This window comes from Malurus melanocephalus, unplaced genomic scaffold, assembly GCF_030028575.1.
Source record: "Malurus melanocephalus ecotype Western Australia unplaced genomic scaffold, MMel_1.1 scaffold_5, whole genome shotgun sequence".
Lineage (NCBI taxonomy): Eukaryota > Metazoa > Chordata > Aves > Passeriformes > Maluridae > Malurus > Malurus melanocephalus.
Window position 1 is genome coordinate 3,762,295 of NW_026623237.1, and position 14,902 is coordinate 3,777,196.

The 14,902-nt window shown below is 49.7% G+C and overlaps 1 protein-coding gene across 1 annotated transcript; it reads right to left on the reverse strand.

Moving 5' to 3' along the window:
- Positions 1 to 2,108: 2,108 nt before the first annotated feature.
- Positions 2,109 to 10,214, reverse strand: TCTE1 (t-complex-associated-testis-expressed 1). Its single transcript, XM_057370831.1, has 5 exons — positions 9,987 to 10,214; positions 8,711 to 9,055; positions 6,199 to 6,770; positions 4,701 to 5,150; positions 2,109 to 2,797 (listed from the first exon to the last, which is right to left on the reverse strand). Exons 2-5 carry the CDS (start codon positions 8,973 to 8,975, stop codon positions 2,621 to 2,623), a joined length of 1,464 nt encoding a protein of 487 aa, XP_057226814.1. The 5' UTR covers positions 8,976 to 9,055; positions 9,987 to 10,214; the 3' UTR covers positions 2,109 to 2,620.
- Positions 10,215 to 14,902: the final 4,688 nt, after the last annotated feature.

Sequence of the window (14,902 nt, forward strand, 5' to 3'; positions counted from 1 at the left end):
CCTGTTGAACCCCAGCCATCTGCACTGTGGCTGACTGCAGAGGGCCAGCAGGTACCGGACAGGCAGGGACAGTTCAGCCTGGACAAGTCCAGCTCCATGGGAGCAAAGGGTGGCTGAATACAGCAACCATTTCTGTGCACAGCCTCTGCTCATCGCTGCGGCAGCCTGCTTCTCCTCCCCCAGACAGTGCTCAAAATCAACCTGCCATCCTGCTGGTGACATATGCCAGTGTGACACCTTGCAAATCGATGCCTGGGTCTCTGTGAGCAGAAACTGCCAGGCTTGGGAAGCTGGCCACTGTCTCCTGCTGCCGCTTGYGCTCTGCTCAGAGCAGTGGAAGCTGGGCTCGCCATCTGCTGTGGGAGGGAGCCAGCTGGGTGCTCCTGCTCCRGCCCAATGGGACACCGCCGGCACAGCCCAAGTGCAAGCCCTTGTGTCATTCCCCCTCCTTTACCTTCCGGCCACCCCTGTCTCTCACCACCTCTCTGGCACAGATCCATGGCAGATAGGTGATTGCTGGTTTTGGGTGTGGGCAAGTGGTAGAGGCTGCCTGGTTTGGACATTGCTTTTYGGCCAAGACATTGATGGGAGAGAGGACAAAGAGTTCTCCAGCAACAGCTACCTGTCCAGGCATTCCTGCGTGTGGCAGTCCAGCAGTGTGTTTGGAGGGTGCTTAAGTGGTTAACAGTCTCAGCTTTTTGCAGGAAAACAAGCAGTGAATATCCTGGAAAGCAAGTCAAARGTTGTTCTGGTCATTACATGTTTTTCCAAGCCCTCTTCTTTCCTTCTCTTGTCCTCACTGGCTCTGRTGGCCAATTCCTCCTTGTGTGTCTACTAGCATGTCTGCAGGATCTCATTGCTGCCCTCCAAGCATGAGCTTTCATTGCACAACTGGCTGACCAGCTGCAGCCCTGTCCTTGGAGCTACAGGCAGGCTTGCCTAGGACCAAGTCACCCCCATTAAACCCCCACCCTCGCTGCTGGAGCTGTTGCTTCATCAGCCTGATGCTGATCTGGGTCTTTTCTGCTGTTTCTGAACATGAGTTCTCATCTCATTGAGGTGTGTCATCCGGTGAAAATATTTTGTAAATGCAAATAAAAATAAATAAGTATATTCAATACCTCGGTCTCGAGGATGGGAAACAAGTAGTGGGAGACGCCCAGGTAGGRAGATTTCACAGCTGCTACTGCTGGTTAGGAATTCTTCTGGACATAGCCCCTGGAGCATCCATCAATAGTTGGGAAGGGAGCTACACAAACCTGTGAAGGCTTGGGGCTGAGCCCTGTCAGCACCCCTTGTGTGGTGCCTGCTGTCAGGGCAGCCTCACACGCCATCCTTTCTGATCTATGWGGGTGTGACACGGTGCAGGTGAAGGTCCTGTTGGCCAGGGGCTGGTGGCACCGTTGGTGTCTGTATCCATCAGGCAGGGCAAGGCAGAAGCGGGTAGTGGTGAATAAATCCTTTTGTGAACACTGGGAAAACAGTTTTTATTTTTCAACTCTGTCRATATGATCTAGCTCTGTCTGTCTCTCTATATATGTACAAACAGTATATCACAATGTTGCCTTTTTTGTTGGAAATATCAAAGTACAAAGATTGTAAACCAAATCGGTGTAATAAAAGTTTCAGATGATTCACTGAGATGGTTGTCAGCAGTGGGTCTGTGAGCAATGGTGCTGGGCAGGGCTGGGAAGAAAGGGAAGCCCCTTTGTTGCCCAGAGGGTGGCAGGGGATGGACATCAACCCACTTGCTTAAATCGCTGGTATCTGCTGAGCAGGGTGGTCAGAGGACTGACATGGTCAAGAATGTGCCTTGTCCCATCCTCAGGTGACMACAGCCTGTGGAGCAAAGGGAAGCTGCTCTGTTCTGCTCCAAGCCCAAAGAAGCTGCACCATTTTCAACCTTATGAGCTCTGTGGGCCACCAGTCCTGCAGGGACCCCTCTAGCTTGAAGGTATGCAAACCACAGATTGTTTCAGACAGGTTTGCACAGACCACTACTAGGTAAGGTAAGCATCTGGTTGTAAAGAATCCACCTGTTGCAAAGCAGGCTAACACTGACCAAAAGCGTTTCCAAAGCAGGAAACATGGTGTGGAGACCTCTTGATTTATTGAATTTATTTCTATTTACTTTTCACCACCTCTRTCAGACTCCAGACAGATTTTGCTATGCATACAAATAAATTATTGAGCAGAGCAATAGTCAGGAAAAGCTGCTGAGGAGCTAGAAACAACATTCCCTCAATCCTCTATGCCTCTCACATCCTCCTCAGCAAAAAACATCAAAGTTAGGTCTGAAACCAGACCATTTAGGTGGCAGAGACTTATCTCAGCTGCTTTACAGGTGAAACAGTATTCACTTGAACTAAGCTTGCTCCTGGAGCATGTAAGAAGCATCACAGGAGGTGAGATTTAGGGTGTAGTGAGAGAGAGAGCTTTAGAGGCAGATTGCCTTGAGCTCTAATGTCTGTGTCCAATGAAGTCACAGGTTGGGTGATGAGGGTCTGGGAAAGGCTGCCAGAGTTAAATGTTTCCCAGAAAAATGAATAAACCAAGACCCTCATGTAAAATATTTTTGAGACTGCACACCCAAAGCACATTTCTCCCGGGAGCATTTTATTCAGAGGGGTTCAGCGGTGGGGTGCTGCAGAGATGCCAGCCTCACCGCTTCCCGATTGGCCCACACAATTTGGTGGATGAGGAAATCAGGCTCCTGTTCCACCTCTGACTGGCGGAGATCAAACTCAGTCAAAGTCTTGTTGTTTTTCAGCCCTTCAAGCAGCTTCTTCCCAGCATCCTGCAAAAGGATGAGAAGGGATGGTTAAAGGAGGATGTGCAAAAAAGAAGCGTATTGCTCCTTTTTCTTCCTCCCCAGACAACTTCTGCTGCTGTCAGTGGGAAGCCCATGAGATGGTGCCAAAGGGCATAAAGGCCTTCACCCAAGTCCRAAATGTTGCTCACAGAAGTGCAGAGAAGGAGTGTAACCTTATGCAGCTCTCTGTGATATGACACATCTAATGACTCCCTCTGGGTTCCACGTCAGGAGCTCTCAAGCTCAGGCTGGTTCAAGCTCACACGTCTGGCGATGATAACCTGAGAGGAGTCTGCTCCTCCTGTCCTCTGGTTCCCAGCTCACTGCTTTCTGGGGACAATGGATTAGAGTGCTGCTCCTCATCTCAGAAGTGGTGAGAGCTCTAGTACTGGCAGTTTTCTGCCTGGATGCCACTTCCCAGGCTGGGTTGGCTTTCCTGAGGGGAATATCTCATGTAACTGAAGACCAGCCTGCATGGGRCAGAAAATGTGATGTAGCCTTAGGGAGGCAACTCACTCTGAGGCATAATCCCCCTGCCATATGTGAAGCATAGTATTTAGGGATGTGACAATTTGAACTTTTTCTCGCTGTTGCTATTCTGTTGCTATTCAAATAAACCTCCTGCCCCATCTCCTCCATTCAGATGGTCCCCTCATCCCAGCAACCTGCCTCTTAGCTCTTTTGCCAAAAATGGCAGAGCAAAAAGGACTGGCAAGAGGTCTCTTTTTAATGGGGTACAGACGTCACAATTGAATGCATCTCTAGCAAAACCCCCAGTTTTCCCAAGGATAACACTACCAGCCAGCTCTTGGGCTGCCATGGAGTTTCACAAATGGGTAACAGGAGAGCTCATCAGAAGGAAGTTGCTAAGCACAGAGATTATTATTTACTAAACAAAAATCCTTCTATCCTTTCCAACCTTTGCCCCCTTGTATCATTAAACTCAAATGGTTTTCCACATTCAGGACCATAAAACTGAGAACTCACAAAAGGTTTTCTGCCATCAAATCCTTTTAAAACCCTTGTCAAACACATTGATGCCAATATTCCTGCCAGCAGGGACAGCTGGTCTCGCTGTCTCTTTATTTGACAGTGAGAATAATTGAGGCAGCACAGAAAGTTTAAAAGCCAGCATGATTGCTTTTGGCTGTCTAGTTTCAGATTTCTAAAGCTCTTTTTAATCAGCAGAAGAGAAGCATTCTGGTTTGTGGGCATGTTGCATACTGCTGCTTTTAGGGATGTAGCAAGATCTGTGGATGCTCTTCTGTCTAGAAAATGTAAGCCCGTGTTTTAGGAGCCACTTACAAGCACACAGACATGACACTCCTGACCCACCACACCACTCCAGGGCCGCAGGGGGAGTTACAGAAGCTCCACAATCAAGCCAGCGTTCTAACAGTCTCCTCTGAGCATGTGATGGACAGGAGAAATTCTGGGAAGGGTGACACTATCTGTGTGCTGCTGAGTGACAGATGGCACAGCAGATCCAAAGCATGGAGGAAATGGATGAGACCTTTATCTCATGCTGCCTATCATTAACTACTCTCACGTGTGCAAAGCGTCTGTGATTTTTCCCAGATATGCTTCCTGGTTTTCAGTTTCCTGGGGGGAAAATCCCTCKCTGCCCAAAAGCCCAAAGCCTCAAAGACAGACTCAGCCCTATGAACAGAGCTAGATGTAACGAGTGAGATAAATGCATGTTCATGCACATAAGGTGTCCTTCTCCTTCCTGACATTTGCTGGAGTCTCTTCCCTGCTCACGGCTGATTGCTATCACAGCAAGAACGCAAAGCAAGGATGTGTTTGCCTCCATGACTTTGAGACAGGCTCAGCTTTGCAAGGCCACCACGCCTGCTCACAGYCTGCAGGGAGAGGGGGCATCTCTTACCAGCCCTAGGCGGTTACATGAGAAGTTTATGCTTGTCAGGGTGGTGTTCTGAGCCAGGACCTGGGAGAACACTKCAGCAGTTGGCTCTGACAGGTTATTGCTTCCCAGATGGAGCGACTTCAGGCTGCTGTTGGTCAGGAGGGCACGGCCGATGGCCTCCCCACCTTTGTCCTCCACACAGTTGAGGCGCAGGTTCAGGGAGGTCAGGGTGGAGCTCTCAGCCAGGCCATGAGCRAGAGCCTGAGCCCCCAGGTGATGGATCTGGTTGTTACACAAATTGAGGATTTCCAATCTGCTGCGGCTGATCAGCTTTCCAAGAGCTTGTGCCCCATGGTCCTTGATGAGATTGTGGGACAAGTCCACCTCCAMCAAGTAGGGGTGATCCAACAAGCTACGGACCAGCAGCTTGGTCTTCTCATCATCCACTTGGCTTTGTGTCAGCTTGAAAACCTGTGGGCATAAGAAACAAGGTTACTAAAACAACCTGTGCTTGGGACTGAGCTTTGTACAGGATCATCAGGGAGTCAATCCTATGGTCCACCAGACAGAATTCATCTCCCTGACCTTCAGACATCTTTAGCCAGTAGGCTCAAGCACTTGCTTTCYGAGTGGGCAGATCCTTCCAGCAAGCAGGGCATGCCACTGATATCCCATGCCTATTCTAAGGAAAAATAGTTTGTCTCCTGGAAATGCCTACTCCTCTCTTCTGACTGCATGAGCTCTCTATCYGGGGGCTAAATTAAAGCAAGATAAAGCCAAATGTCTGCAGCCACTATCAGCAGAACCCACCCCAGATCACAGYCAAACCTGTCTGAATGAACATGTGCACCAGTGGTAATCACAGTGCAGTGTCCTATGTGGCTGGGGCATCTAACAGCCATGACAGAGACAGTATCTCTTCTGGAAGCCATGTAGACAAATATTTCCCAAAGCATGCCAATCTGTGGGGTGTTTATCCAGCTCACTCTGGCTCCACTCTGGATAGCAATGCCCACTGATGTTTTRGAGGGGCTGAGTATCTGTGCTGCAGTTCCCACAGAGCTAAAGATACTGTGAGTACTTAGGGGGGAAAATCCCTCATTGYTCTAAGGCAAGTGTGAGAATTTTCCCATGTTCTTCCCATTGCTTTTCTGGGAGAGGTTGACATGTACTTATTGAGCAAAATTACCAAAAACTCCATATGAAAAGTTCTCTCCGGGCTTTTCCTGCCTCACAGAACTACAGGAGTTAAAACAGTTGAGTGCTGCTGTCCCTTACACTACAGGCTACACGTTTTGTGGGAGCAAGTATTTTTCTCTCTGATCCTCTGACAATCTGTTCTAACAAGGACATGGCAGAACATGATACTCAGCACTAGGCCAGCAAGTTAACATCTCTGCATCCTGACAGACTGTAATTTGCAAAAGGAAGGGCGCTACCAAAACTGGTCCCTGCCTTTCTATCCAAAGCAATTTGAAGATCTACCTAAGGGACTAAGGTTCAGTTTGGGATATGTTACTTTCAAGTTGTGGCACATCTTCAGAGCMGCAGCCAAGTTGGAGCAGTCCTGCTCAGTGAAGTTGAAGAGGCTCCATTCAAAGTTCATKCCACAGCCCTTTACAGTATAAGTGAGATGAAGCTCTTCAAGGTGAGGGAGAGCAGCAACGAGATCTTTCAGGTCGTAGTGATGTGTGTAGGCCTCATTTAATTGTTCAGCATTATCCTCTGTATCAGAGAGGTCATTGCTCTCGTCCTTTGGATCTGGCCGCACAGGTGGCAGGAACTGGTCAATCTCCAGTTTCCGCACGTAKTCTTTGCAGAGCGGGATGAGGTCTAGGACCTCTTTGGGATCTGTGGTGTTAGGGATGAGAAACTTCAGAATATTCTCCAGGTGACGTTCAAAGTACATCCGTTTCCAGCTGTCTCCATAGTTGGAGACTTCACACACTTGCCAGCGCTCAAGACAGCGCCTCTTCCAGTAGTCCTCATGGCTCACTATGTTGGCAGTCACGSTGAGTGGGAGGCTGGTGGGGAGCCTGTCCACCACCTTCCTCTGGTGCTCAGGCAGAAGATAGTTCAAAATAGGGTTGTCTGGAAGGCATAAAAAGGAGAGGTTAGTTGGGGCCTAGGAACCATTGCTGGCACTGTGGCTCTGCCCAGGTCCCCACTGTGTGCTCATGCCCTCCCCTCTGCTGATACCAGCTCTCTTCTCAGCTGCCAGAGCCCGCTGCACAGAGCTAAGCTGGCAGAAGACATGCAGGATTCATCTTGCACATTTACATTTACATATAGGATTTCTAACTTTTACAATAAAACATCAATGTAATTTGGTTTACTCTCATAATRTTTGGGAACTGCACCAGAAACTGAGCTCCCCATTTAAACTTAGTTTGAATGCAGTTTATATTCACAGCAGAAATTCTGCTCCCAAGAGAACTAATTCAGCCTTACAKTGATGGGAGAGCTTGGCCTGCAATTTGCTGAACTTCTCCCTTTTGGTTTCTAAGCATATTGAAGAACAGTATTTGAGAATAACCGTGTGCTTTTCATGCAGGTCCTTGTGCCTATTTRTCTTAATTCAAGCACTGGTCTTACYTCAAATTGATTCCTGTTCCTTTTTGCTGAAGCACACTCCTAGCTTTTAGGTCCACCTTGTTTAAATTAAAATTCTGTTTTTCCCAGGTACCCTTTCCCCTCAGTCTCTTTCCCAGTGCTCGCCCTAAGTCTCAGCTGTCTTCTCTGGCAGAAGTTCTTTGTGGCGAGAAATTCCAGAGAAAACCATGTGTACTCACACCATGAATGTTTGGTTACATGTACACAGTTGTGCTGAGTAACAGAARTCATCAGTGGAGAGACCTATCTGTGCATGGGAAACCAGACTATGAAATGCAGAGTGAGGTTAGCTTTATATTTCCTCTATTTCTGWGGCATTCCCTTCCTTAGGACACTGAGAGTTTTACCACAGCCTCTTTCTGGAGTCTGTTTTCCAGTGTCTTACAGCCGACACTGCAGTGACCTTCTCTGCCAAGTCCCACGGCTCAAGCAGAGCTGGGACACCCAGAGTATGGGCTGGGCTGGGCTGGGCTGGGCTGGGCTGGGCTGGGCTGGGCTTCCCTCAGGCTCACTCAGGCCACACCATGGGCAAGGGGCACAGCTCAGGTAAGGGCATGAGGATCCCCAACACAGCAATCAAACTGCTTTTATATGTGCACATGGCAGGTCTAGTCCACTCGCCATCAAACTGATCAGGCTGATAGGGCTGCCAGGGTGTCCCAGCTCAGACCCCCAGGCACCATCAGCTCCTGGCACAGGGCAGCACGGAGCTCCTCTGCACTGTCTTACAGTCCCAGTGCGGACATAGTCGTAATGCCTTCTTTGGTCTTTGATGTCACTTCACTGAGTCAGCCAAAAGACAGGTAGGCCCTTCTTTCCCCGCTCCCAGTCAGTTCTCAGATGAGACATGCTTTTTCTGTTTTGYTGTTTCATCAGTCCACCTGCTTCAAAAAGCATATTCCCTGCCTGAGGATATAACTTGTCAAATCACCACCAAAAGCCACGGAGGAGGGCTGAGCTTGTGAGTACAATCCGTGTTCCTATAGCTCCTCTGGGCAGGGAGCAATTCTCCACCTTTTTGTACAGCACTCAGTACAACAGGGTTCCATCCTCATTACCCTACATGTTTATTAATCAAGAGCAGGAAACAGCAACTCCAGTGCCCTGGCCATGGTTGAGGTGAGTCCAGAAGAGCATGGATGGAAGAAGATGTGATAGAACAAGGTCAGGGCAGAGTCACATCCTGGACAGCAGCCCAGAGGACTAGAGCCATCCCGGAGTGTACAAGGACATACTTAGCAACTGAACAGTTTGTTTAACTGGCTGCCCAAGGGGATATTTCTCCCCATCTGTTCCTTTGGCAGGGCTGGATGCCACACTCTGCCTTTCAGATGCATCTGCCTGCCTTGTTGGCYCTCTGCTCCCTGGGACTGAGCCTCTCTCTCCATGTGTCCTGGAATAGATGCGCTCCCACTTACTTTCAAAATTGTGAACAATGTGCTGGAGGCAGAGCTCAGTGAGGTGGGGGACAGTGACCAGGGACCAAGTGGGATCCTCAATGAGGCAGCGGCGTGTGTAGACTGGGCCATCCGTGGGGCTGGCCTGAGGTCCATCCGTGGAGTTGGCCTGAGGTCCATCCATGGAGTTGGCCTGAGATCCATCCGTGGAGTTGGCCTGAGGTGGAGATGGTGGGGGAGTGGCTGTGCTCTCGTCATCTGTTGCTGGCTGCTCCAGCTGCTCCATCCTGCTCAGGACCTACTTGTCCTTCAGGACAAGCAAGGGCAAAATTCCTTGAGAGTCACCACCTCTCAAGGTGTGGCTGCCTGCAAAATAAAAAAGCAGCTTTAGAAAAAGCCAGTGATAGGAATGGTCGGCTCACACTGCTCCCAKGTAAGGCACTTGCCCTTTGCTGCCTTCTCTGCTTCAGACTGGAAGCACTGCAGCCAAACAATTACTCAGCCTCCTCTTTATACCCTGCCCTGTGCAAAGAGGTCTCTAGGCACCACATGTAATAAGCAGATAATAATGTGGTGTTAATTCAGAGTGCTGTTGAAGAGGATGGACGGGAATTGATTGTTTACTGTCTTTTCCAATAAAAGTAACAGGGGAAGCTGGCAGGACTGGGTTTGAAGAAAAGGTTTCTTCACCCGGACTGCAGTTGAATTGGGGAATTCCTCGCCACACAACGTTGTGGATGCTAGTAGTCTTTGCAGATTCCAGAAGTCCATGGAAGAGAAAGATGAAATACATAGAAGTCATGTGGCTCGGTGTGAGCAGCTGAACACAGCTGGAGGTGGGGAAAGTGGTGAAGGAAAGAACACATACTTGCATTGTTTTTCTACTCTTTTCCAGATGTCTGCTTCTAGCCACTGTGTTAGGCCAGCTATCTCCTGGTTTGATCCAGTATGCCTGTTCTTGTGATTCTCYAAAGACAGATGCTTTACAAATGAATACATTATAAGTGTACTTTTTTTCCTGCTTTTCTCCATTACTCTCCAGCTGAACTCTTTCCAAACATCCATTAACTGATGAGAGGGGTCAGACCTGTTCARACCACACAGAGCCTAGGCAGATATGAGCTAAAAGAACCAGCCTGAAGCAGAAGGAAGGATGCCTGGTCCTATTAGATTTGCAGAGCTTTCCCAGACCAGTTTTCCATTTGCTCTTTCCAATTCCAGCCTCAGGGCCAGCACTCTCAGACATCAGAATCCCACATGCATGGTTATTGCCTGGAAGTACTAATGATTCTCTTACCAGCCATTTTGAAAGAGGCAGAGAAGACACCAGGAAAGAATCATCCACTYGAGTTCTGGGTTCCACAAGAGCATCAAGGTCTGGTGGGCATCCAGCAGATCATACAGACCCATGCTGATCCTTACTGGGGCTAACTGGGCTTAACAGGGCTGCAGCACAGGGCTGGGCAGTCACAGAGTGCAGGACACCTAAAAGAGCATGAAACAGGTGGATGGAAATGCCAGAGGTGAGGACATCTTCYTCACCCAGAGTATTCCTCAGGGCAATGATGGCCTTGCACCACCATGGGGCCAAAAGGATCCAGTGGGAACAGTCAGCATGGAAGATAACTACCATGTGGTATCTTTGGCCACCTTCCCTCAGCTGAAGGGTGGGATCATCCCAATCAGTTCCTCCTTGATGAGGGATGTGACCCAGACAGCRGTGCATAGATGAGCCATCTTCGGCACTTGCCCTGCACAAGGTTGCTCTCTTCATCTCTCACTTCCCAGCTGGTGCTGCTTCTGTCAGCACTGCCCTYTCTCTCCCTGAAAGCTCTGGAGCTGGCTTAACTGGTGTTTCKCCCTCTGCTCCTTCCCCCTCCAAAAGGCATCTGGGGAAGGACCTGCAAAAGAACTGGCAAAGGGGGGGAAGAGAGATTTGTGAAATGTTGAGGTCTAGAGGAGAGGAGCAAAATATTCATCCTGAAAATACATCAGTGAAGGCTTTTTCAAATGCACTTGAGGCAGGCCTGAGAAAAGAGTGACAGTCAGGAAAGGGTGGAGATGGCAGCAGCAGGGCATTCTCTGGACCAAAACAGGAGGACCAAGGGTGCCAAGGGCAGGGAAGCTGTATTTCCTGGGAAGCTGTGGTAAGGGCTACAGAAAAAGGGAGCCTGATCTGAAGAAGGATAGATKTGGAAGGAGAAGGAATGAATGACAAGCAGCTGTGAGGATGGACTGGGARTCCTTTCCCTGCAAAGCTCCTCGTGCCCTAAGGAAGATGCTGGTATGATGGGTCACCTTTCACTCAGGGAAGAGGAGAGGCCTGATTCTCCACAGCACACTAACCCAGCTCTTGTGCTTGATGGACTTCACTGGAAGGGCAAAACACAACCAGAAGGCAGTGAGCTGGCATTAATAGAAGTGACTGGGAAAATTGTTTTCTCCTTGCTCAGTCCTTTGTCCTATTCAAAAAGCATCTGTATCATTTTGTCCCCCAGGCCAATCACAGCTAATTGGAGCTTCTAATGGCTTTCCTGGCCTTTTGGAAACAATCATTAAAGGCCAGCTGTTGAGGAGAGCCGGTGCAGCATTGGTGGCCTAGGATTATTTCCTGTCTGTTCCAGCAGACGATCTGATTGCCAGTGTACCGATGGCAGAGTGATTTTCAGAGGATAGGAAACCCCTGGCACATGCAGCACTGCTGAAGGGGCTCCAGGARTTGAAGCAGGAGACACAGCTGCCTTGAAAGCAGAGCTGTCCTGGCTGCTGAGCAGCTTTCCCTAGATCTGAGCCCCAGAACAAGGGAGCTCATCTGACTCCACCATGCCCAATTGTCATTCATCACGAAGCCAACAGGAGCAAGGCTGCAGAGCATCCACATCAACCCGGAGCCACTGCTCCCGATACATCCATCCCACCACACCAGCATGGAGAGCACACCTGCCAGCTGCCCTTACCACCAGGGGAAGGGCCTCCTTCACTGCTCATCCCCTGTGCCTTGGTTGCAGGAGTCTCACCCAGCCAGAGCTGACACTCCAAGCCGGTTTCCAGAGCCGGGTTTGCTAAGCATGTGTTTAAACACCGGGAAGYGCTGTAATTCACTAGCAATAAACCGAGTCAACAGCATTAATGCACGCTCCTTCCCACCCACTCTACAAACAACACATCAATCACCTATCCKAAAAAGGCTTTATTAGACGATATACAATGAATGGAGCCATGTAGTAAATTCCCAGGTTTTGTCATTTAACACTCGGATTAGACTGAAAAGTAAATAATGCTAGAACTTCTGAAAAAAATAAAGGAAATCACACTTCTCTTCCCAGAAAGAACTGACAGAAACCTACTCACACAACCGAATTATGCTGCTGCTAACATGCCTAACAAATCTTCTTCAGCTGAAACTGTTTTGATCTGGAAAGAAAACATTTTTGCTCTTTTCATTCACACCAAATCCCAGAGAGACCAAAAAAAAAAAAAAGAGCTGCATGGAAACTGGTGACCTTTGGCTGATGCTCCTACCAGCATTACAGAGATCCAAGAAATGGAACAACTGTAAATACTGTGTTTACTGGAGAGTTTGCAAGAGCAGGATAAATTATTTCTGAGGGTGGTTATGCCCCAGTCAAGGCTGCATTTGCACTGAAGCTCTGTTTGTCTCTTAATTACACCAGTGCAGCAGCGCCCTGAAAATGCCAATTGTTCTGCAGGTGTGCTGACCTTCGTGCTGTCACCTGTAGTCCAGGCAAGTGATCCTGGCTAACACCACTGATCCCACTGACCTGTGGGGGACTTGCCATCAGGCTGATGCTAAGTGTCTAGTAGGCTAATCCAGGGACTGAGGCCCTGCAATGGGCTTTAAGTGAGTTAAAAGAAATAAAATTTTTAAAAAGGCGTCAAATGAGGAATCTATTTAGCTTCAGATATAATAAAATTTGTCTGTTAAGGGAGATTGGGCAGAGTGAGGCCAGCTGGCCGCTTGGGAATTTGGTTAATGTCACCATTGTAATCCAGGCGGTGTGAAGGGCCAAAATTGTAGTCCTGGATCTCTGTGAGCATGACCTGGGAAGGGCCTCGCCCCAGTGGGATGTCAGAAACGCAAAAGCCCTTTCGGAGCTGAGCATCGCCCACCGCAGCCCCCGGAGGCTCGGGGAGGGGCAAGGAGAACGCCTGGGTGCTGCTGAGCGCCGCGGCCCCGCCAGCCCCGCCAGCCCAGCCCCATGAGATGCCGGCCCTGCCCTCCCCCTGCCAGCCACGCTCCTCTCCAGAGACCCCGAGAGGGGAGAAAGCTCATTAGCGCGGCCGCTTCGTTAGGAATTTAGGAATCAGACCTGCGAGCCGCCGGGACGGGGCTGGGAGCACCGGGCACGGCCGCGGAAAGGCGCGGGGTCCCTCCCGACCCCTCGGCCCGGGGGATTCGGCTGCCGGCTCTGTGGCGCTGCTGCGGGGCAGGGAYCGGGATCGGCACCAGGACCGGGACAGGACCAGCCCGGTGCCCACACTCGCCGCCGCCGTCTCCAGGGACGCGGCCGTTGCCGGGCGGGGCTCCCCGGTGGGGCCTGCCGCCTCTGCCACACGCCTGCCCGCCGCCAGGGCCCGCCGGCCGGGAACAGACAGCGGGAAGGCCGAGGGACGGGCTTTGGGACGCTCCCCCGTCACCCCACCCCGCTTCAGCTGCTGAAGTTAGTGCCATGGAGAGTGGGAGCCCCTCTTCCAGCACCGAGGGAATGTGTGAGCTCACCACCGTGCTCCACGAGTGCTGGGCACGGGGGGCATTTGCCGAAGTCSTGGACACTCCTGCAGCAGCATCATGGAAAGCATCATGGAAAGAACCATGGRGCGAGGTGTGCACTGGGAATGGTTCGGTACCGATATTCAAAGGGTGAATGCATTGCTGTCCCCAAGGTACCTGCTTTGTTTCATGTTTATATTGCTGCCTGTGCCTGAAACAGGCTCGCTTCAAGGCCTCATATATTGGGGCAAAATAACATCCCAGGCAGGTCAGAATGGGAAAATCTGAGAACTCCACTGCTGGCAAAAAGATCTTGGTCCATCTGCTGCATGTTCATCTCTTTTCCTTGATCTGTTCTTTTTTCATTCTGCTCTTGAGCATCCTTTGTAGAGGAGGGAAAGGACCAGAATCCTCATGAAGGCCCTCATCATGCTGTGGAATATAAAGAGTAATCAGTGGGATGAAAACATGCATGTACTCTTTCCCACTCCTCAGATCCAAGCATTTCAGTATTTGCCAGGGCATTTCCAGCCTGAAAYGTGTCTTTCTTTCACTCCTTGGAAATGCTGATGCACTCAGTAGCGGGCACAAGAGGAGTGCAAGCCAGCCTGTGCCCTGTGGGAGCATACATAACACTGGTGCCAGGTCTCATGATAGTCCTGCAAGTCCCATGGAGCTGGCAGTTTTAGGAAGCTGTGCTGACTTTCACATAAAATTTACCTCCTGGTCACAAAGAAGATGTTAAAAGCATGATCCCAGAACGCCCAAAAGGCTCAGCAACAAAACAATAAATGCAAAGAGGCATAGATTAAAAAAAAAAAAAATCAAGACTCTGAGGCCTCCTTCATGAGTTTCAAAGATGAGAAGTTAGACCTTGGCAGCAATGTACTTCTTTTTCTAGGTGTGGCCTGATTCTGTCACTCAGCTCCCCAGAAGACAGTGACACCGCCTGTGAGTCAAGCTGGTGTTTAACACAGTGGGGGCRAGAGAAGCCTTGCAAAGCCCTTCACAAACGCTGGGCTCACACTGACCATGTTACTCCTGGGAACACATCTTCAGGGCTTTTCAGACCTTGAAMAGAAGAAATGAAAGCAATATAAAACCAGAAATATTTTCTCCTGCACTGGTTTCTATGCACACATTCAGCCAGACTCCCGAATTGCAAAGTAGATAGCCAAAACCAGATCCACAGAAATAGCCCCCTCAGCTGCCTGCATAAGAGATCAGTTTCTGAGCTGAGACTTCAACAAGCCATCAACACTGAGGTTTTTAGCCCCCTCATGGCTGATACAATGCAAATGTCAAGTTTTRGAGACTTCATGGTCCCATGGAGTCCAGCTGTGCCTGCCCAGTCATTGATTCCCAGAGACAACAGGCAGTAGTTGTCAAAATGGACACAGTCAGGTGTTGAATCATATACTGAAAACGAGTGGTAATTAAAAAAATAGCTGTGTTAACTCCTTCTCTGCCTTAGCATTTAT